The sequence below is a fragment of the Martes martes genome (genome assembly GCF_963455335.1).
Source record: "Martes martes genome assembly, chromosome: X".
Taxonomy (NCBI): Eukaryota; Metazoa; Chordata; class Mammalia; order Carnivora; family Mustelidae; genus Martes; species Martes martes.
Window position 1 is genome coordinate 40,273,377 of NC_137897.1, and position 21,217 is coordinate 40,294,593.

The following is a 21,217-nucleotide window of genomic DNA, read 5'->3' on the forward strand; positions in this document are numbered from 1 at the left end:
GATCATGACCTGAGCTGAAGGCAGACGCTTAACAACTGAGCCACCCAGGTGCCCATATACCACATTTTCTTTACCCATTCACCTATCAGTGGACACTTAGGTTGCTTCCATATCTTGGCTATTGTAAATAACACTGCAGTTAACATAGGGGTGCATGTATCTTTTTGAATTAGTGATTTCCTTTTCTTTGGGTAAATATTTAATAGTGGCATTGCTGCATCATATGATATTTTATTTTTAATTTTTTGAGGAACCTCCACACTGTTTTCCCTAGTGGCTGCACTAATTTCCATTCCCACCAACAGTACACAAGGGTTCCTGTTTCTCCACATCCTCTCCAACAGTTGTTATTTCTTTTAGATTCTAGCCATTCTGATAGGTATTAAGGTAATATCTCACTGTGGTTTTGCTTTGCATTTCCCTGACGATCACTGATGTTGAGCATCTTTTTATGTATGTCTTTTATGGAAAAATTTCTGTTCACATCTTCTGCCTGTTGTTAAATCAGATTATTTGGTGGGGGGGGGAGGTTAGAACTGAGTTTTATAAGTTCTTTTTGTATTTTGGATATTAACCTCTTATTGGATGTATCATTTGCAAATATCTTCTACCATTCACTAGGTTGCCTTTTTGTTTTGTTGATGGGTTCCTATGCTGTGCAAAAGCTTTTTATTTTGGTGTGGTCCCAGTAGTTTATGTTTGCTTTTGTTTCCCTTGCCTGAGGTGATGTTTCTATAAAAAATGTTGCTAAGACTGATGTCAGTGAGATTACTGGCTATGTTTTCTTCTAGGAGCTTTATAGTTGCAGGTTTCACATTTAAGTCTTTAGTCCATTTTGAATTTATTTTTGTGTATGGTGTCAGAAGGTGGTCCAGTTTCATTGTTTTGCATGTAGTTGTCCAGTTTTTCCAACACCATTTATTGAAGAGACTGTCCTTTCTCCGCTGTATTTTTTGTCCCTTTTGTTGTAAATTAACTGACCATCTATGGTGGGTTAATTTCTGGGCTCTGCTCTAAAGTATCTGTTTTTATGTTATAACATACTGTTTTGATTGTTATAACTTTGTAATATAGTTTGAAATCTGGGTTGTGATACCTCCAGCTTTGTTCTTTCTGAAGATTGCTTTGGCTGTTTTAGGGTCTTCTGTGGTTCCATAAATATTTTAGGTTTGTTCTATTTCTCTGAAAAATGCCATTGGAATTTTGACAGGGATTGCAGTGAATCTGCAATATATTTGGTAAATATATTTGGTAAATTGGTAATATTTTAATAATATTAATTCTTCCTATCCATAAGCACAGAATATCTTTCTGTTTACTTGTCTTATTTAGTTTCTTTCATCAGTGTGTTAAAATTTTCAGTGTATAGTTCTTTAACCTCCTTGGGTAATTTATTCCTGGGTATTTTTCTTTTTTTTTTCTCTTTTTTTTTAACATAGGTATTTTTCTTGATGCAGTTATAAATGGGGTTGTTTTCTTAATTTCTTTTTCTGGTAATTCATTATTAGTGTACAGAAACACAACAGATTTTCATATATTGATTTTTGTGTCCTGCCACTTTATTAATTCATTTTTTAGTTCTAACAGATTTTTTTGGTGGAGTCTTTAGTGTTTTCTACGTGTAATAAGATGTCATCTACAAATAGTGACAGTTTTCCATCTTCCTTTTTGATTTGGATGCCTTTTATTTCTTTTTCTTGTCTAATTGCTTTGGCTAGGACTTCCAGTACTCTTGAATTAAAGTGGCAAGAGTGGGCATCTTTGTCTTGTTTCTGATCTTAGAAAAGCTTTCAACTTTCCACTGTTGATTATGATTTTAGTTGTGGGCTTGTCATATGTGGTTTTTATTGTGCTGAGGTCCCTTCTCTCTGTACCTGCTTTGTTGAGAGTTTTTATCATAAATGGATGTTGAACTTTGTTAAGTGCTTTTTCTGCATCTATTGAGATGATTGTATGATTTTATCCTTATTTTATTAATGTGGTGTGTCACATTGATTGATTTGCAGATATTGAGCCATCCTTATCACTGGAATAAGTCCCATTTGACCATTTTGTATGATTCTTTTAATGTATTGTTGAATTCATTTTGGTAACATTTTTTGAGGATTTTTGCATCTGTATTCTTCAGGGATATTGAGCTGTAATTTTCTTGTCCTGTGCCCTTGTGTGACTTTGGTATCACGGTAAATTTGGCCTCCTTAGATGAATTTCTCTTCTTTTTTTTTGGAAGAGTTTGAGAAAGATTGGTATTATTTTTTGAATGTTTGGTGGAATTCTTAGTGAAGCTATTTGATTCTGGACTTTTCTTTGTTAGGTTTTTGATTACCGATTCAGTCTCCTTGTTAGTATTCAGTCTGTTTAGATTTTCAATTTTCATGATTCAATCTTGGTAGGTTGTGTATTTCTAGGAATTTATCCATTCCTTCTAGGTTGACCAGTTTGTTTGCATATAATTGTTCATAGTAGTCTAGTTGGTTATTTTTATAGTGCTTCTCAGTTGAACTATCCTATTATTCTTTCACTGTGGATGTATTTTTCTTTATGTTCATAAGCATGCTTATAGATACCTGGTTTAAAATCCTTTACCGCAAAAAAAAAAAAAAAATCCTTTACCGCTAATTCCAGCATTTGAATCAGTTCAGGGTCAGTCTCTGATTGCATTTCCTCTTGAACCTCTTTTATTTCTCTTGGGACCTTTCTGTTTCTATGTTGACTATTTTCCGAAGGCAGAGGCTTAACCCACTAAGCCACCCAGGCGCCCCGCTATGTTGACTATTTTCAACTGTATCTTGTGTGTTTTGAATCATATATTGTAGACCTTTTGAATTCTGTTTAGTTCCCCTAAAGATCGCTGATTTTTTTGTTTGTTTGTTTCATTTGGTTTAGTAAGCACTTAATTTGGCTGGACTCCAGTTGGCAATGGTCTCCTCTGTGGTGTGTGGTAACTCAAATTTTAGTTAAATTTATTTACTCGACCAGAGATTAAGAATTAACACACAGATCTCAGGCACCCTTTTCTGTCTGAATTCTCCCTTGTCTTTCTGGTGGTCATGATGACTGCAAAACTCTCCTTTGATTCTTCAAGTTCAGTAAGACTGAAGTTTTTCCAGTGGAATTATAGTTACCCTGCATGGCATTGACTAGGTCTGTTTACAAGCTAAAGGCTGTAAACTTGGTAAACCCAACCAGTGCCATCCCTTCTTCTAATTGTCAGTTCTCTTCCAGTAAATACCTGATTTTTGTTACTTTTCAGTACCTCCAGATTGTTTTTTTTTTTTATTTTGCTCAGAGTATAATTGTTATCTATGTGAAAGTTGGTCTGATAAAATTAATTCAGTCGTCCTGGAACTTAATTATTGTTAATTTTTGTATGTGGTGTAAGGTATGGGTCAAGGTTTGTTTTTCCTCCAAAACTTATATCCATTGTTCCAGCACAATTTTTTGAAAAGACTTTCCTTTTCCCCATTGAAGTACTTTGGTACCTTTGTGAAAAAACAGTTGTCCATATGTGTGTCCTGTTTCTGGACTCTCTGTTCTGCTCCATTGATAAATCTGTCCGTACTTACATCAGTACCACACTGTGTAAAGTATCATAGCTTTATAATAAGACTTATCATTACGTATTCCTTGCTTTGGCTATTCTAGGTCCTTTGCACAGCCATATAAACTTTAACATTTCCATGCCAATTTTTACCAGAAAGTTGACAAATAATTGGTTGAACAAGTAGAAGACAAGTGAGTATGGTGGTAGAAAATTTCAACAACACTCAGCCAACTTGATTTATATATTCTAGAATACTACAGCCATCAACAGCTGAATACACATTCTTTTCCAGGGACACACGAAACATTCTCCTAGATAGACCATAAGTTGAAATCATACAGAGTATATTTTCTCACCACTACAGAATTCAATTGGAAATGAGCAATAAAAAGGCATGAAGAGAAAATGGCCATATTTGTTAAGAATTAATTAAAACAACAGTAGAGGGAACTATGTAAAGTAAAAAAAAAAATGTGTGCATGCTTCCTTCTAGAAGTTATAGAACACAGGCAGATGGAGCCTTAGCTGCTGCCTCGGTCCTCAGCACCACTGCCACCACTGCCCACCACCAGCCAGCATGTCCTCTGCTCACTTCAACCAGGGGCCCTCCTATGGCTTGTCTGTTGAGGTCGAGAAAAGCTGGCCCAAAAGTATGACCACAAGCAGGAGCAGGAGCTTTGAGAATGGTTCGAGGGGTTGACAGGGCACCGCATCAGCAACAGTTTCACAGACAGCCTCAAAGATGGCATCATTCTTTGGAAGTTCATCAGTAAGTTCCAGCCAGGCTCCGGGAAGAAGGTCGGTGAGTCGACCCAAAATTGGCACCAGCTGGAAAACATTGGCAACTGCATCAAGGCCATCACCGAGTACGGGGTGAAGTCCCGTGACATTTTTGAGGCCATGACTTGTTTGAGAAAACCAACCACACCCCGCTGCAGTCCACCCTCCCAGCCATGGCCAGGACAAAAAGGAATAAGGTGAATGTAGGGGTGAAGCATGCAGAGAAGCAGGAACAGAAATTTGAGCCAGAGAAGCTAAGAGAACATCATCAGGCTACAGATGGGCACCAACAGATTTGCTAGCCAGCAGGCTATGACAGCCTATGGCACCCAGCACCACCTCTATGACCCCAAGCTGGGCAAGGACCCGCCCCTGGACCAGGCCACCAACAAGGGAGCCAGCCAAGCCAGGCTGACTGCACTTGGGACCAAGTGACAGATCCTCAAGCCTGGGCTGGGCATGGAGCACTGTGACATGTTCAACATCAGCCTGCAGATGGACGGCAACAAGGGGGCCTCGCAGCAGGGCGTGACCGTGTACGGGCCGCTGTGCCAGGTCCATGACCCCCAAAACTGCCTGACGCCTGAACACTCAGAGCTGGGCCAGCCTGCCCACGACCACCACCCACACAACTGCTACAACTCAACCTGGGGCCTGGGGCCCTCACCCTGCCTTCCCTCCAGGGAGGCTGGCTGCTGCTCTTGGCAGGGTTGAGCTGGCCCCACCAACCCCCTCACCCTGCATGGTGTCCTCTAGCCGCCTTGGACCTGCTTACAGGGTTAGCATTGTGGGGGGCAGTCTGAGGTGCCTGTGGTGGGGGGAAGGGGCCCTCCTCCTTAGAGTGCTGCAGGATCCAGCATTGAGCTGGGTGTCCCCAACAGCACCCAAAGGACATGCTGAGCAAAGCTATCCCTAGCTGTCCCCTGACTCCCTTACAGGTGGGTGCCCCCCAGGACAAGAATTTCCCTCCCCCAAGCAAAACCCCCCGAGCCCAGGCTTGGCCTGCCCCCTCCCCATTCCTACACTGGAAGCAAACTGCATGCCCAGAGACCCGGCGGACACACGTGGTTTGGTTTGCAGCGACTGGCATACGTGGACTTGACTGTGGTGTTTGTAATGCAAGCACTTCCTTTTTCTCTTTCACTGGAGCACAATAAATGACTGTAAAGTAAAACAAAATTTAAAAAAAATTATAGAACACAAACTTCCCATTAAAACGAACAACAAAATGGGATCAAGGACAAATCCTGTACAAAATTATTATTTTTAAAAATGAAAGACTGGGGGTGCCTGGGTGGCTCGGTCAGTGAAGCCTCTACCTTCAGTTCAGGTCATGACCCCAGGGTCCTGGGATCGAGCCCTGCGTTAGGCTCCCTGCTCCATGGGGGAGCCTGCTTCTCCCTCTACCTCTGCCTCTCTCTCATGAATAAATAAATCAGATCTTTAAACAAACTGACTAAGTGTTGAATACAATGAATTGCAAAAATTTATGATTAGATATTTGTATGGTACACAACACTACATATAACTAGGTATTTAATAGTCATACTGTATAGCATATTCTGGTGAAAAACAGATCCTTAAAAAATAATTCCTTAATGATGCTCTCCCTATCCCCCACTGCTGACTCTGTCGCCTTGAACGGGACTGTGTTGTTACAGGTCTCCGTGTCATTCGAGGACGTGACTGTGGACTTTAGCAAGGAAGAGTGGCAGCAACTGGACCCTGCTCAGAGACGCTTGTACTGGGATGTGACGCTGGAGAATTACAGCCACCTGCGCTCAGTGGGTAAGCACAGCCCTTCGGAGAAACTACGAGGAGCTTGTTATGCGTAAAATTGTATTCCTCCAAGGAAACTATGTTGAAATCCTAACCTGTTAGGACTAAGCACCTTGGGATATGATTTTTTTTTTGGAATTGGGGGTCTTTGCAGAAGTAGCCAAGCTCAAAGTGGGTCTTTTCGGTGGGTCCTAATCCAGTATGACTGGTATGCTTAAAATAAGGGAAATCTAGACATAGAGACAGACACACACAGAGGAAAGACAGTGTGAAGGAAAAGAAGATGGCCAGGTCACTGGAGTGATGCATCTGTAAGCCGAGACATGCCCGAGGCCACCAAGAGGTCAGAGAGAGAAGCATGGAAAAGTTCCTTCCTGTTTTGAGGGTTCTCCTTCAAAAAGAGCGTTGGCCCTACTGACACCTTGATTTCAGACTTCTGGTTTCCAGAACTGTGACACAGTGCATGTCTGTTGTTTTGAGCTGTCCAGCTTGTGGCACTTTGTTAAAGCAGCCCTAGGAAACTAAGATTTTTGTCCTTGGCAAGGGGGATGCTGCCATAGCAAATACTGAAAAAGACACAGAAGTGGCTTTGGAATCAGACAGTGGGTAGAGGCTGGAAAGGTTTTAGGTGCTTGATAGAGAAAGCCTAGATTGCCTTGAAGAGATTCACTGGTAGAAATATGGACGCTAACGGGGCTTTGGTCTCAGATGGAGCAAGGAGCGTGTTACTGGAAACTGGAGGAAAGGAGATCCTTGTTACAAAGTGGCAGAGAACCTGACTGAATTGTGTTCTGTTGGGTGAAAAGCAGAAAGTGTAAGTGATAAACTTGGATAGTTAGCTGTGGAAGTTTCTAAACAAAAGTGTTAAAGGCATGGCCTGTGTTTTCCTTGCTGCTTACCATAAAATGTAGGAGAAAAGAAAGATATTAGAAAGGAATCATTAGTAAGAGAAGAAGCAGAGCTTGAAGATTTGGAAAATACTCAGCCTGTCCATATGCGAAAAATGAGATGAGACTCTGGAAAGAACCAAAGGTGTGGACAACCAGTTGCAGAAGAGATCACTTGTATGACTTGTGGATTTCTTCAGCCACGTCAGTAGAAATGCTGTCAGCTTCGACTGAAGAGGACAGAGACAGGAAACAATGAGGGAAAGTTGTGGGGTAGCTGGGATTCTACTGGTAGGAGAGAGGCTGATAAAACTGTTCAGCTGAGCCCATGCGTTAGCCTTCTGGAAGAGGGATGAATGACTCCAAGGATGGTTGTGAGGCCAAGATGGCTGCTACTGGCACCACAGGCCCAGAGGGCCCAGGCTGGGAAAATGGAATGTGAAAGACCCTCGCCTCCCCAGTTCCACAGGGCAAACCACCTACTTGGTTCCAGGCCTGAAGGGGCAGAGCCGCCACCCAGGGTCAAGGGTGTGAAGTTGCCACATCCCACCTGAAGTCTCACCTGCTAACAGCATCATGCTCTCTTGAACTTGCTCTTCAACGTTCCCTTCCACCACTTGTTGACAATTGAGTTTGTGCCATTATTTAGCCTTAGAAGGAGCTTGTCACCCACCTCGGCCTGCATGCCAGAGCAGCACAACTCCAGAAAGACTCAGGCTCAGTGCTCCAGGAGCTGCTACTGACCTCACACTATCCACCAGCTGGGGCTTGATCAGAAGGACTTGGGCCCCCTCTGAGTGGGTCTCTACCGCTTGCCGTAGTTCTCATGTCCCACCACGGTGTGAGGATTCAGCACCAGGCTCTTCCGTGTTCGCTGACCATTACCGAAGGAGTCCTTGCTGAGTTTCCTTTCTTCCACTGACGAATAGGCTTAAATTCAGCGAGCAAGTAAACTGAGACCCGGTAGCGAGCCAAAAGCTCTTTGTCAACAGGAGAGCAGTTATCCTCAGAGGATGATAGGGCTTCACTCCAAAATCCCAAGGTTGGCTCTGTGGTTCACCTCTAGGGGCCTACCCAAGGCTCCATCCCCAACTGCCACTGACATTTCAAGCACCACTGGATCCACCAGATCATATGGCCCCAGTGAGAGAGCAGCTTGTATGGCACTCTGGACCCATTGCAGAGCCTTCTTTTGTTCCGGGTGCTGCTCAAAACTAGCAGTTTTTTGGATCACATGGTAAATGGAGCAGAGTAACACACCCAGGTGTGGAATATATTGCCTCTGAAGTCCACAGAGGCCCAGTAGCCATCGTCCCTCTTTTTACTTGTAGGAAGAGCCAGAGGCAAAAATTTACTCTTCACTTCGAAATTTCTAGGGGTAGGGGGATGCCTGGGTGGCTCAGTGGGTTAGACAGCTGCCTTCAGCTCAGATCATGATCCTGGGGTCCTGGGATCGAGCCCCACGTTGGGCTCCTTGCTCAGCAGGGAGCCTGCTTCTCCCTCTGCCTGCTTCTCCCCCCAGCTTGTGCTCCCTCCCTCCCTCTCTCTCTCTCTCTGTCTCTGACAAAATCTTAAAAAAAAAAAGAAATTTCTAGGGGTCCCATGGGTCCATACTGCTCTACCCATAGAAATTTGCCTGAGGTGGAAGGCCCCTAAATTGTGGTCAGATTTATTTCCTACCCTCTGCCATACAAATTATCTTACCAGTAAGTTAAGAATGTTTCTTACGTCTCATTCATCAGGTGCAGTCAGCATAATGTCATCAGTGTAATGGGCCAACGTGGTATCTTGTGGGAGGGAAAGTCAATTAGAATCCCTACAGACTAAATTATGACATTAGGACTGGAGGGCTGATGTATCTCTGAGGTGGGACAGTGAAGATATATATAGATATCTATATCTATCTATCTATCTATATATAGTTGGCCTTGCCAACTGAAAGCAAACTACTTCTAGTAACCTTTAATAACAGGTATTGCAAAAAAAAATACACAACAACAAAAATAAAACAAACAAACAAAAAACCCCACACATTTGCCAGATCAGTAACTATTCACCGGACACCAAGGGATGTGTTAATTGGTTTCAGCAGTGAACCCACATCTGGTAGAGCAGCTGCTATTGGAGTTAGCACCTGGTTAAGCTCCTGATGGTCCACAGTCATTCTCTAAGATCTGTTTGTCCTCTGCACAGGCCAGAGAGGCGAGTTGAATGGGCACGTGGTGGGACTCACTCCCCCTGCATCCTTTAGGTTCTTGATGGTAGCATTGATCTCTGCGGTTCCTACAGGAATGCAGTATTTCTTTGGGTTTACTCTTTTTCTAGTAGAGGCAGTTCTAGTGGCTTCCACTTGGCCCTTCTCACCATGATAGTCCTCACTGCACAGGTCAGGGAACCAGTATGGGTATTCTGCCAGTTGCTGAGTATCTGTATTCTAATTTTGCATTCTGAACCTGGGAAGTAACCACGGGATGGATTGGGGTGCCTGCTGGGCCTCCCGTGAGATGGAGCTGAGCTGGAACTCCATTGATGACTTCACTCTCATAAGCCCCTATGCCGTCTGGTGACATCCTGGGTCTCCTGGAATTTGTGTCAGTTCGGAACTGGTCTCCAGTAATCTCGGAAAAGCCTCATTATGTCCTTTCCCTCCCTGCACAGTCACCCTGACAAAGGGCTGTAAATCCGTTTAGGGAAGAGAGAAATTAGCAGTATACATTTTGACAGTGTAGCGGGGTCCTTCCTCAAGGGACCCGGGCTCCCCTTCATTCAAAGTGCTCTGGGTCTGTAAACTGGCTCAAGCCTGAAAATTGACTGAGGAGGTGAGACTCTACATTTCACGTTAGACTTCGTTCACTTGCCCTAGAACTCTTCTCCTAATGCAGATCAAGTAAGAATGCAGTAGCTCGTCTGTTTCTTTTCTAGGGACAGCATAAGCAACTGTCCAACACCATGGGTCTCTGCAGGTCAGACCATTCTGATTACTGCTTTAACCCTGCTGTGCACTGTAATAACCATGTCCATCTTGCATTTAGCAATTCAGTGCCCCCATTTGGCCCCTGTCACCCCAGAATCCAGTTAGTCTCATTGCATTGGGGTTTCCCAATTTGTGTCCTGCAGAGAAAAGCAATCAGAGTTCTTCAAGAATACTGGGCATCCCCCCACCTCACAAATTTGCATGTCCCAGGCATGTCCTCTGGACCCTTCCAGTGTGTGAGAGCATGCCTTACACGCTAAATCGAGTCTAATGTGCCAATCACCCAAGCCCTTGGATGCCTTTCTCTGTAGTATAGAGAGTTCTTCCAAAGCACTTCTCCATTTCAGTTGCATTTTGTACAAACCACGTTTTGATCCATGTTTCAGCCAACCAGACAAAATGTTCAAGCCCTCTCTAACCCCTCAAGCAGCAACATTAAATTCACTTATTGGTGGAGCATAACAAATAATATAGAGGACAAAGGTAGATGGAGAGGAGAAGGGAGTTGAGGGAAATTGGAAGGGGAGGTGAACCATGAGAGACTATGGACTCTGAAAAACAACCTGAGGGTTTTGAAGGGGCGGGGTGGGAGGGTGGGGGAACCAGGTGGTGGGTATTAGGGAGGGCACAGATTGCATGGAGCACTGGGTGTGGTGAAAAAACAATGAATACTGTTACGCTGAAAATAAATAAAAAATTTAATTAAAAAAAAAATTCACAATCTGCTTAGTGTGCACATACCAACACATTTGGCCTGATCGATCCAACTTTATGTCCTTTCCATTATCCCACACTCTTTTTTTTTAAACATATTTTATTTATTTATTTGACAGAGAGAGAACAGAAGTAGGCAGAGAGGCAGGCAGAGAGAAAGAGAGGAGGAAGCAGGCTCCCTGCCTAGCAGAGAGCCTGATGTGGGACTCGATCCCAGGACCCTGAGATCATGACCTGATCTGAAGGCAGAGGCTTAACCCACTGAGCCACCCAGGCGCCCTGTCCCACACTCTTAAATATGCAGTTGCACCTGGGTTTCCCAGCTTTCTGTCTGTATAAATTGGACCAATAATGCAGTTCTTTTATGCCTCATGGATTATGCTATACCTCCCCTGATGAGACTTGAGTCTAGTTCTAGGTCTAGAAGCAAATCAGGGTAGTAGGGGTAGGTCGTGAGAGAAATCAGCAAGGCAAGTACCTCAGGGGAGGTCGTGTGGGGTCCTCAGGCAAAGTAGGGTTAATCTTCTCAGATGAGGGCAGAAGGGCTGCTTCTACTCAAAAGAATACTCATCAGAGCTTAGAAGTTCAGTGTCCTCATCTATGTCCATTCTAAATTTCTGGATCCCATTCCTTTTCAGTCAGTTCCCTTACCTTAATAGCCCACACCCTATAAGGTTGGGAATTCAATTTGTGTTGTAATGTGGCCACTGCCAGGATGAGACTCTGGGTTTTGTTTTCAGCAGCATCAGTTCTGTAGCTACAGAAGTTAGGGGTGTCTTTCAGGACAGATGTGGAAATTTTCAGGTCATCTATGCAGTGCTTAAGCTGGGAACTCAAATCCCTGAGTTCATCCTTTTCCCCCCTCTACTTTGTCCAGCACAATTAGGAGCAATCTGGCAATCTCATTATACTTATAAGTTTGACAAAAATTTCTAAGGTGTCAAATACGAGGTCACCCAGAACCATACCTCTCACAAGCATTTGATAAGGAGTATCTAGGTATCCAGTGGGGATATTTGCATACCTCTTTTGCCACATCATCTCATGGACTGTCAGTGTGCTCTGTAGTACTGGAAAGAGAATCATTAGTGCCTTCAAATCTGATCAGAGTAGGGAACCAATTCTAGAAAACCCATAACCCATTCAGAAAATTCATTCTTAGGATTCTCTTCCTCTAGCACCACTCTCAAAATCTGCATTATGGTTCTCCAGAGAAATGGAACCAATATGATATGGGTATATACATACACAGAGTACACACACACACACACACACACACACACACACACACACACTATAAATACATACAGACATACCTAGAGAAAGATAGACAATGAATACATTCACAGATTCCAGGGAAGAGATTTGTTTTAAGGAACCGGCTTGACTGATTACAGGAACCGACGAGTCTGAAATTTAAAGGCCAGGCCTGCAAGCTGGAAATTCGAGTGAGGTGATGTTGTAATCCTAAATTCAAAATCTGCAGGACAGGCCAGTAGACCACAAACCAAGACAAAGTATCTGTGTTGCAGTCTTAAGGTAGAATTCCTTCTTGCACTAACGATTCCTTGTTCTCTTTGCCTGCAGCCAACACAACAGATTGTGGTTCTTTACCTGGTGGTGTGACCCAAAACTTCATTCTTTTTTTTTTAAGATTTATTTATGTATTTGAAAGAGGGAGCGAGCATGTGTGTGCACACGCATGTGTGCGCAAGAGGGTGGGAGGAGCAGAGGGAGAGGGAGAAGCAGGCTCCCCACTGACCAGGAGCCTGACCCAGTGACAAGACACTGGGATCACAACCTGACCCTAAGGCAGATGCTTAAATGACTGAACCACCCAGGCCCCTGCCCCCACAATAAACTTAATTCTTTTTTTTAATATTTTATTTATTTATTTGACAGACAGAGATCTCAAGTAGGGGGAGAGATAGGCAGAGGGAGAGAGAGGAGGAAGCAGGCTCCCTGCTGAGCGGAGAGCCCGACTCGGGGCTCCATCCCAGGACCCTGGGATCATGACCTGAGCTGAAGGCAGAGGCTTTAACACACTGAGCCACCCAGGTGCCCCAATAAACTTAATTTTTAAAGGATCTGGGCCATTAGTAGTCCTGCCTGAATTGGATTGTTGTAGTTCCTATTGACTTTCATCACAGGGCACACAGTAGTACCAAGAAATGCCCTAAGGGATTACGTGTATTCCAGACACTCTCTTCCTTATTTCCACTGTGGGGTAGCAGTCCAATTTCCCCTGAGTAGTCAGGATCAGTCACTCCAGCCAGCACAGTAACTCCTTTCTTTACCTTTTGATTCAGAGACTTGAGGAGCCCAAAGTGTCCACGTGACAGACTTAACTTCCAGTTCAGTGGAATCACTACTGTGTCTCCTGGCAGACGCATTCCTCCTTTTGGAACTAAGACAGAGAACAGCAGAGTGGAAGGGGCACAGGAACAGGCAGGAAATATTTTGCTAGTGGACCAGTAGAGGTAGTAGTGAATGGTGACACTCCTGGCCCTGGGCCAACAGGGTGGGGCCATCCCCCCCTTGGTAGGCTTAGAGGACAGAAAATGGAACCAATAAGAATTACCCTCAAGCCTTACAATCTCATGGGCTTTGTCTTCCTGGGTTTTGGACTTTCTTGGGATCTGTGATTCCTTTTTTTGTTCCAGTCTCTCCCTTTTGAAATGGGAATGCCTGTCCTACCATTGCATTTTGGAAGCCGATGACTTGTCTGATTTCACAGGTTCGTGTGGAGAGAAGCTGCCCTGAGATGACTCATACTCCTATCACACCCATAACTGATTTAGATGATCTGGATGATAAGATTTGACACTTGGAGTTGATGTTTAGATAGATTTTGAATTTAAGACTTGATGCTGGAATGATCAAGACTTTTGGGAATATTGGCATGGAGTTAGTATATTTTGCACCTGGGAAGGACGTGAATTTGGTGGGGGGGTGGTGTCCGAGGGCAGATTTTTAATGGGTTAAATCATGTGTCCCCCTGAAAAAAAAAGTGGAAATCTGAACCTCCAGTACTCCAGAATGTGACCTTATTTGAACATAGTGTCTTTATAGAGGTAATCAAGTTAAAATGAGTTCATGGGAGTGGGCCCTAATTTAATATGATTGGTGTGCTTATTAAAAAAAAAGGGAAATCTGGTCATAGAAATAGACACATATGTGGGCACCTGGATGGCTCAGTCAGTTAAGCATCTGCCTTCGGCTCAGGTCCTGATCCCAGGGTCCTGGGATCAAGCCCCGTGTCGGGCTCCCTGCTCAGCAGGGGCTCTGCTTCTCCCTTTCCCTCTGCCTCTCTCCCCAGCTTGTGCTGGCTCGCTCTCTCTCTCAAATAAATAAATAAAATCTTTTTTTAAAAAAAGAAAAGAAATAGATACATATAGAGGGAAGTCAGTGTGAAGATACACGGGGAGAAGGGCATGTGACTGGAGTGATGCATTTACAAGCTAAAGAAACATCAAAGATTGCCAGCAAACAAGCTAGAAGACTCAAGGAAGGATGCTCCCTCACATCTGCCAGAGAGAGCCTGACCCTGCTAACACTGATTTCAGACTTGAGGGCCCAGAAGCATGAGACAATGACTTTCTGCTGCTTGAGCCACACAGGTTTTGGTATTTTGTTACGGCAGCCCGAGGAACCGAACACAGAGCCTCCGTGAGAGTATTTCCATTCTCAGCTGCTGAGTACCCTGAGCCACCTGAAGTGTGTGCCGGTGGCGTCCCTGGTGGGCCTGAGATCCTTCAGTGTGTTCACCTCTGTGATTATTACTCTTTTCCCAATGAAAAGTGGTTATTTAAAAAAAGAAAACCACCAAGTGGAAAGCAATTAGCTGGACCCAATTCTGTCATGTCCTATTAACAGGGTATGAAGTTCCCAAACCAGAGGTCATCTTCAAGTTGGAACAAGGAGAGGAGCCATGGATTTTGGAGAGAAAAACCCCACGTCAGAGCCATACGGGTGAGTGAGTGTGACCCAGGCAGATGGGGGACATGGAAACGCTTTTCCTCAGAAGCTTATGCCTTTAAAATGCTATTTCTTGCTGCCTTCTTGAAGGATCTCAACTTTGGAAACTGCTTGAGAAGAGATAACATTGGCCTTTTAGGTACCAGACTGTTCTCTCCCTTTATTTCCCTTAGCGTGAGCAGCTGTCTCTTTTGCCTGGCTTTCCTCCAAGGAGAATTGCTGCAATTCCTACATGCAGAATCATCTGCCAGGCTTCCTCCCTACAGATCTTGCTTCTTTGAATATTTTCTCCTTCCATCACATTTTTATCCTTCATTCCTTAAGCCCCACTCCCCAGGATCTGAGATTCTTAACAATACACATGGTCAGGTTTTAATGGATTTACCCTCTTTGGAAAACCACTTGGTTGCCACACTCCTGTTCTTCTGAGGACCTTTTCACTTTCATCCTCCTCATTTTCTTCTTCTCAACTCTAAGATACCAATAAACACATCGACAACCAGCCTCCCCTCCTCTTTTCTTTTCAGATTCCTCACTCCTCTCCCGTATCCCCTGCTGCCATGCCTCTCTCCCGTCTTCTGACCTTGGGATCACTGTCACTTAGCATTTTTATCTTAAATCAATCAACTGTATTAAGGTATAATTTACATACAATAAAATGTCTCCATTTGAAGTGCCCAGTTTGATGAAGATCCACGCTGCTGTAACCACCACCCCAGTCATGATATGGAGAACATTCCGTTTCGTGAAAATGAGCCTCCATGCCCCTTGTAGTCAGTAGGCCCCCAGGCAAACCATTGACAGGCTTTCTGTCACTGTAGATTAAATCTGTCTTTATTAGGGTTTCATGTGAGTGGAATCCTACTGTCTATACCCTTTTAGGTCTGTCTCCATTTGTTCAGCATCATGATTCTGCAGTTCATCCACGTTACTGAGTATATTGCTAGTTTATTCCTTTGAAATGCTGAAGACTAGTCCATGATATGAATAGACTGTAATTTGTTTATCCATATACCTGTTAATGACAGGTGGTTGTTATTTGGTTATTATGAGTACAGTGTAGCGAACATTCTGGCATGTCATTGTGTGACCATATGTTTACATTTCTCTTGGGTGAACACCTAGGAGTGGAGTTGGTGGGTCGTATAATTGTATAAGTAAGTGTATGCGTGCCTTTACAAGAAATTGCCAAGCTATCTTCCAAAGTGGCTGTGTGAGTCTACCCTTCCAGCAGCAGTGCACAAGAATTTCTGTTGTTCCGCATCCTTGCCAACACCTGTTACCATCAATCACTTTAATTTTTGCTGTCATAGTGGATGTGTAATGGTATCTCATTATGATTTTAAGTTGTATTCTTCTGACAAGTAATGATAAGTATCATTTGATGTGCTTATTGACCATTTGTACATTTTTGTTTCAGGTGTCTATTTGGATATCTTTCCTCTTTTTTAATTGGGATGCTTGCTTGCTTAATGAGTTTTCAGAGTTGTTGATATTTGCTACATGTAACTCCTACACCAGATATATACATCACCAGTATTTTGTTCCAATTCGTGGCTTTCACTTTTCTCTTCTTACTGGTGCCTATCAGAGGAGCAAATGTTTTGATTTTGATGGAGTCTAATTTATCATCTTTTAAAATTTTCTAGTGCTTTCTGTGATCTGTTTAAGAAATCGTAGCCTGCTACAAAGATTTTTTCCTATTTCGTTCCCTAAGTTATAGCACTTTTGCTTTCTCAGTTTAGACCTACAATTCACTTTGTATGTTTGATGTAAGGACCGATGTTCGTTTTTGTTTTTGTTTTTAAAGATTTTATTTATTTGTTTGACACACAGAAAGAGATCACAAGTAGGCAGAGAGGCAGGCAGAGAGAGAGGAGGAGGCAGGTTCCCTGCTGAGCAGAGCGCCCGATGCAGGGCTTGATCCCAGGACCCTGGGATCATGACCCAAGCCGAAGGCAGAAGCTTTAACCCACTGAGCCACCCAGACACCCCAATATACTGTCTTTTTGGCAAACCCACATTTTCTTTATTACCTTAGCTTTTATAATGAGTCTTGAATCAGGTAGGATAAGTTCTCCAACTTTGCCTTTTTTTTAAATTACTTTGGCTCTTCTAGATCATTTGCATTTCTATATAAATTTCATAAGTAGTTTGTGCTTTTTTTTTTTTAAAGCCTGCTGGGGTTTTGTTTGGAGTAGAGTTTACTCTATAGATCGATGTTAGGAGAATTGATATCCTCACAATATTGGGCCTTCTAATCCACGAGCATGGCATATTTTCTGTATTTATTTAGATGTTTGAATTCTTTCTGCAATGTTTTATAGTTTTCAGTTGTAGAAATCTTCTGCATCCTTCATTGAATTTATCCCTAAATACTTGATGTTCCTTGACAGTTTTGTAAATGACATTTTTTCCCAATTTATTTCAGATTGTTCATTGTTAGTATAAATTGCTCATGATTTATTTTTGTACATTGACTTTGTATCCTGAGGCATTCCTACATCCACCTACTAGTTTTCTTGTAGGTTCTTTGAGGTTTTTCATCTAAGTAGTCATTATCACTTTAGAGACACTTTTTCTTCTCCAATTTCATGCTTTTTGTTTCTTTTCCTTTCCTTATTTCACTAACACCTTCAGTTTGATGTTAAATAGAAGTGTTGAGTGTGGGCATGCCTCCTTTGTTCCCAATATCAGGGATAAAAAATGCGTACCATTATGTCTGATGTTTTTTGAAGCTGCCTTTTATCAGGTTATAGAAGTTCTTTTTTAATCTTAGCTTGTTGAAGAGTTTTTTTTTTAAATCATGGTTATATGTTGAACTTTTTTTCTTCATCTAATTAGGGTAATCATATGAGTTGTTGCTTTTATTTTGTTAATATGTGAGTTTATTTGTTGATTTTTCTTAAAGATTTTATTTATTTATTTGACACACACACACACAGAGCACAAGCAGGCAGAGAGGCAGGCAGAGAGAAAGGAGGAAGCAGGCTCCCTGCTGAGCAGAGAGCCCGATGCGATGCGGAGCTCAATCTCAGGACCCTGAGACCATGACCTGAGCTGAAGGCAGAGGCCCAACCCACTGAGCCACCCAGGCTTCCCTGTTGATTTTACAAATGTTAAGATAACTTTGTATTTCTGAGATAAAAGATTAGTTGATTATGATATATAACCCTTACTGTATATTATTGGATTATATTTACTGATGTTTTGTTTTAAAGTATTTGCATTTTTTATGAGTGATATTGGTTGTGGTTTTCTTTTTCTGCAACGTTTTTGTCAGGCTTTGGTATTAGGTTTCTGCTGGCCACATAAATGAGTTGTGAAGTGTTCCCTTTTCTGAAATAGTTTGTGTAAAATTATAATTTCTTCTTTTACTGTTTCATGGAAATCACTAATGAAACCATCTGGACCTGGAATTTTCTTGATGGGAAAGTTTTTTTGTTTGTTTTGTTTAGGCAGAGAGAATAAGACAGAGAGAGCACAAGCAGGGTAAGGGGCAGACCCAGAAGCAGACTCCCTGCTGAGTAGGGAGCCTGATAATGCGATGATGCAGGGCTTGATCCCAGGACTCCGGGATCATGACCTGAGCCAAAGGCAGATGCTTAACTGACTGAGCCACCCAGGCGCCCCGGGAAAGTTTGAATAACAAATTTGATTTCTGTAATAGACAAGGTTATTCAGATTTTTCTCTTTCATCTTTTGTCAGACATAGTAAGTTGTATTTTTCAAGAAACTTGTGTATTTATGTTGTCCGATTTAATTCTGTTGTAGTCTGAGAATATAATCTGTATGATTTCTGTGTTTGGTCTGTCTTTTTTTCCATGTGTCTGAAAAGAATGGATATTCAGCTGTTGATGGGTATTGTGTTCTATAGGGTATAAATCAAGGTGGTTGCATGTTGTTGAAATCTGTTGCTTTACTGAATTGTATTCTACTTGTTCAATCAATTATTTGTCATTTTAGGGGATAAAAACTGATAGAGATTTTAAAGTTTATATGGATATGGAAAGGCCTTAGAATAGCCAATAGCAGTCTTGAAAAAGAAGGAAAAGTATTAATTAAGATTTATTGTAAAGCTACAATAATCCAGATAGTGTGGTTTTGATGTAAGGACAAACATATAAATGGAATAGAAGAGAAAGTCCAAAAATAGACCCATACATATATGGACAACTGAGTTTTGACAAAGGTATAATTCAGTGGGGGAAGGGAATTTTGTTTTTGAACAAATTGTACAGGGACAAATAGATATCAGTACTGGAAGAAAAATACCCTTGACCCGTACCTCACACCATATATAAAAATAACTTGAGTTTAATATGATTAAATTGTTTCTATTAGACCAACTCATCTAACAGATATAAACTGATAACTATGATAAATACACTTTAAAAACTACTGAAAGACAAATACCATATGATTTCACTAATATGTGGAATTTAAGAAACAAAACAGATGGACGTATGGAGAGGGGAAAAAAGAGAGTGAAGCAAACCATAAGAGACTAGAAAAGAAACTGAGAGTTGATGGGGGGAGGTAGGTGGGGGTGGGTAAATAGGTATCAAGGAGAGCACTTGTTATGATGAGCACTGGGTGTTGTATGTAAGTGATTTATCACTAAATTCTGCTCCTGAAACCAATATTACACTATACTTTAACTAACTAGAATTTAAATAAAAACTGGGGGGAGAAAAACTACTGAAGGAACTGGATAGTGACCAAGGGGAATTTTTCTGGGTCATCTTATATTGAGTAATTTTGGATTTTTACACCAAATATTATCAGGGTTATGTTACAGTAACACCATTTTCTGTTACAGTAGGCAGTTTTTGTCATAGTAGGCTGTTAACCAGGTTAGACTCAAACTGGAGATGCTGTCTCACCTATGGTGGGTAGCAACTTAGATCTCTGTTCAGACTTGCTCTAACTTCTAACTCCTCTTCAAAATCTGCCTGCTTTTGTTTACTCTACTAGTACATGTTTTGTTTTGTTTTTCTAGAGAATATAGTTATTGTCTGTAGAAGGATTTTTTTTTTAGGAGCTTGCTTCTCCATACTAGAGGTGGAACTCCTACATTTGATTCTTGTGCATTGAACCTATATTCTGAGACCTTGCTAATAAATTCATGTATTAATTCTAGTGAGTATTTTTGTAAATTCCTTAAAAATTTTTTTGCATCAATTACCATGTCTTTTTATCATTTACTTTTTAGTCTGCATGCCCTTTATTTTTATTTTATCTTGAGAGCAAAAGCTTTCAGTCTTTCAGCATTGAGTATATTAGCTGTGGTTTTCCTTAGATGTCCTTTATTAACTTGGTGGCAATTTCTTTCTATTCCTAGTTTGATGAAGGTCTTTAACATGAATGGATATTAGATTTCCTGGGTGCTTTTTTTGCATTTGGGATGAACATTTTATTTTGCTGTCATGGTAAATTTCACAGATTTTCAGATGTTAAACTGACATTGCCTTACTGGGATAAACCCTACTTGATCATGATTATTAACTTTTTTATGTATTTCTTGAATCAGTTTGCAATAATTGGTAAGGATTTTTAGCTCTGTGTTTAAGTGAGGTATTAGTCTTCAGTTTTAGGGGATATTTTGTTTACAGTATCTTTGATTTTAATATCATATTAATGCTAGCCTCATAAAATGATCTGGAAAATTTCATGCCTACCCTATCTTCTGAAAGAGTTTGTGTAAAGTTGCTATATTTGCTAGGAATTTTTAATGTTCATTCCTCTGTTTTGTGATTTTGTGTAAGATTGCTTTAAATTTTATAATTTTTCTTTAAATAGATGATAAAATATGCCAGTGAACTCATATGGATCTGAAGTTTTCTTTGTGGGATTACCTTTAATTTTGAAATTCACTGTCTTTAACAGATATGGAAATATTCAGATTTTCAATTTCTTTTTGTTTTGATTTCTTTGAATTTGTACATCTTACCTATTTTATCAAATTTTTGGCATGTGGTTGTTTCATAATATTCCTGTATCATTGTTTTAATGTCTGTTTTATCTTCCACAATGTACTCTCTTTCTCTGAAATTGATAAAACTTCAGTTCAGCAGGAATATATTAAAAATCTATCTATCTATGCACTTAATAGCATAGCTTCAAGATATATAAAGTAAACATTGACAGTGCTAAAAGAAGAAAGACAAAATGTGTAATCATAGTTACAGATTTTAACATATCTATCTCTATAACTGATTTTTGTCTGTTTAGAGACCAAAGAACCTTTAAAGATATAGAAGATTTGAGGAGCGCCTAGGTGGCTCAGTTGGTTGAGCGTTTGGCTCTTGATTTGGGCTCAGGTCATAGTCTCGGGGTTGTGGGATTGAGCCCCACATTGGGCTCCACACTCAATGGGGAGTCTGCTTGAGATTCTCTCTGTCCCTCTCCTTCTGCTCCTCCCCCTCCCACACATGCTGTCTCTCCCTCTCTAAAATAAATAAATAAATATTTTAAAAAATGATAGAAGATTTGAACATGATAAACCAGTGGTGACCTAATTGACATACAATAGGTCACTACATCTCACAACTGTAGAAT

The 21,217-nt window shown here is 41.5% G+C and overlaps 1 protein-coding gene and 1 pseudogene across 2 annotated transcripts in view; both read left to right on the forward strand.

Moving 5' to 3' along the window:
* Nucleotides 1-21,217, forward strand: part of ZNF81 (zinc finger protein 81) — a 106,547-nt gene that overhangs the window by 75,629 nt on the left and 9,701 nt on the right. The window contains exons 4-5 of the mRNA XM_080795037.1: nucleotides 5,986-6,112; nucleotides 14,555-14,650. Coding sequence (XP_080651163.1) covers nucleotides 5,986-6,112; nucleotides 14,555-14,650 — 223 coding nt within the window. The remainder of the gene's footprint in view (nucleotides 1-5,985; nucleotides 6,113-14,554; nucleotides 14,651-21,217) is intronic.
* Nucleotides 4,122-5,038, forward strand: LOC308336972 (calponin-1-like; annotated as a pseudogene). The gene has a single exon. The product of its transcript is annotated as a calponin-1-like (transcript).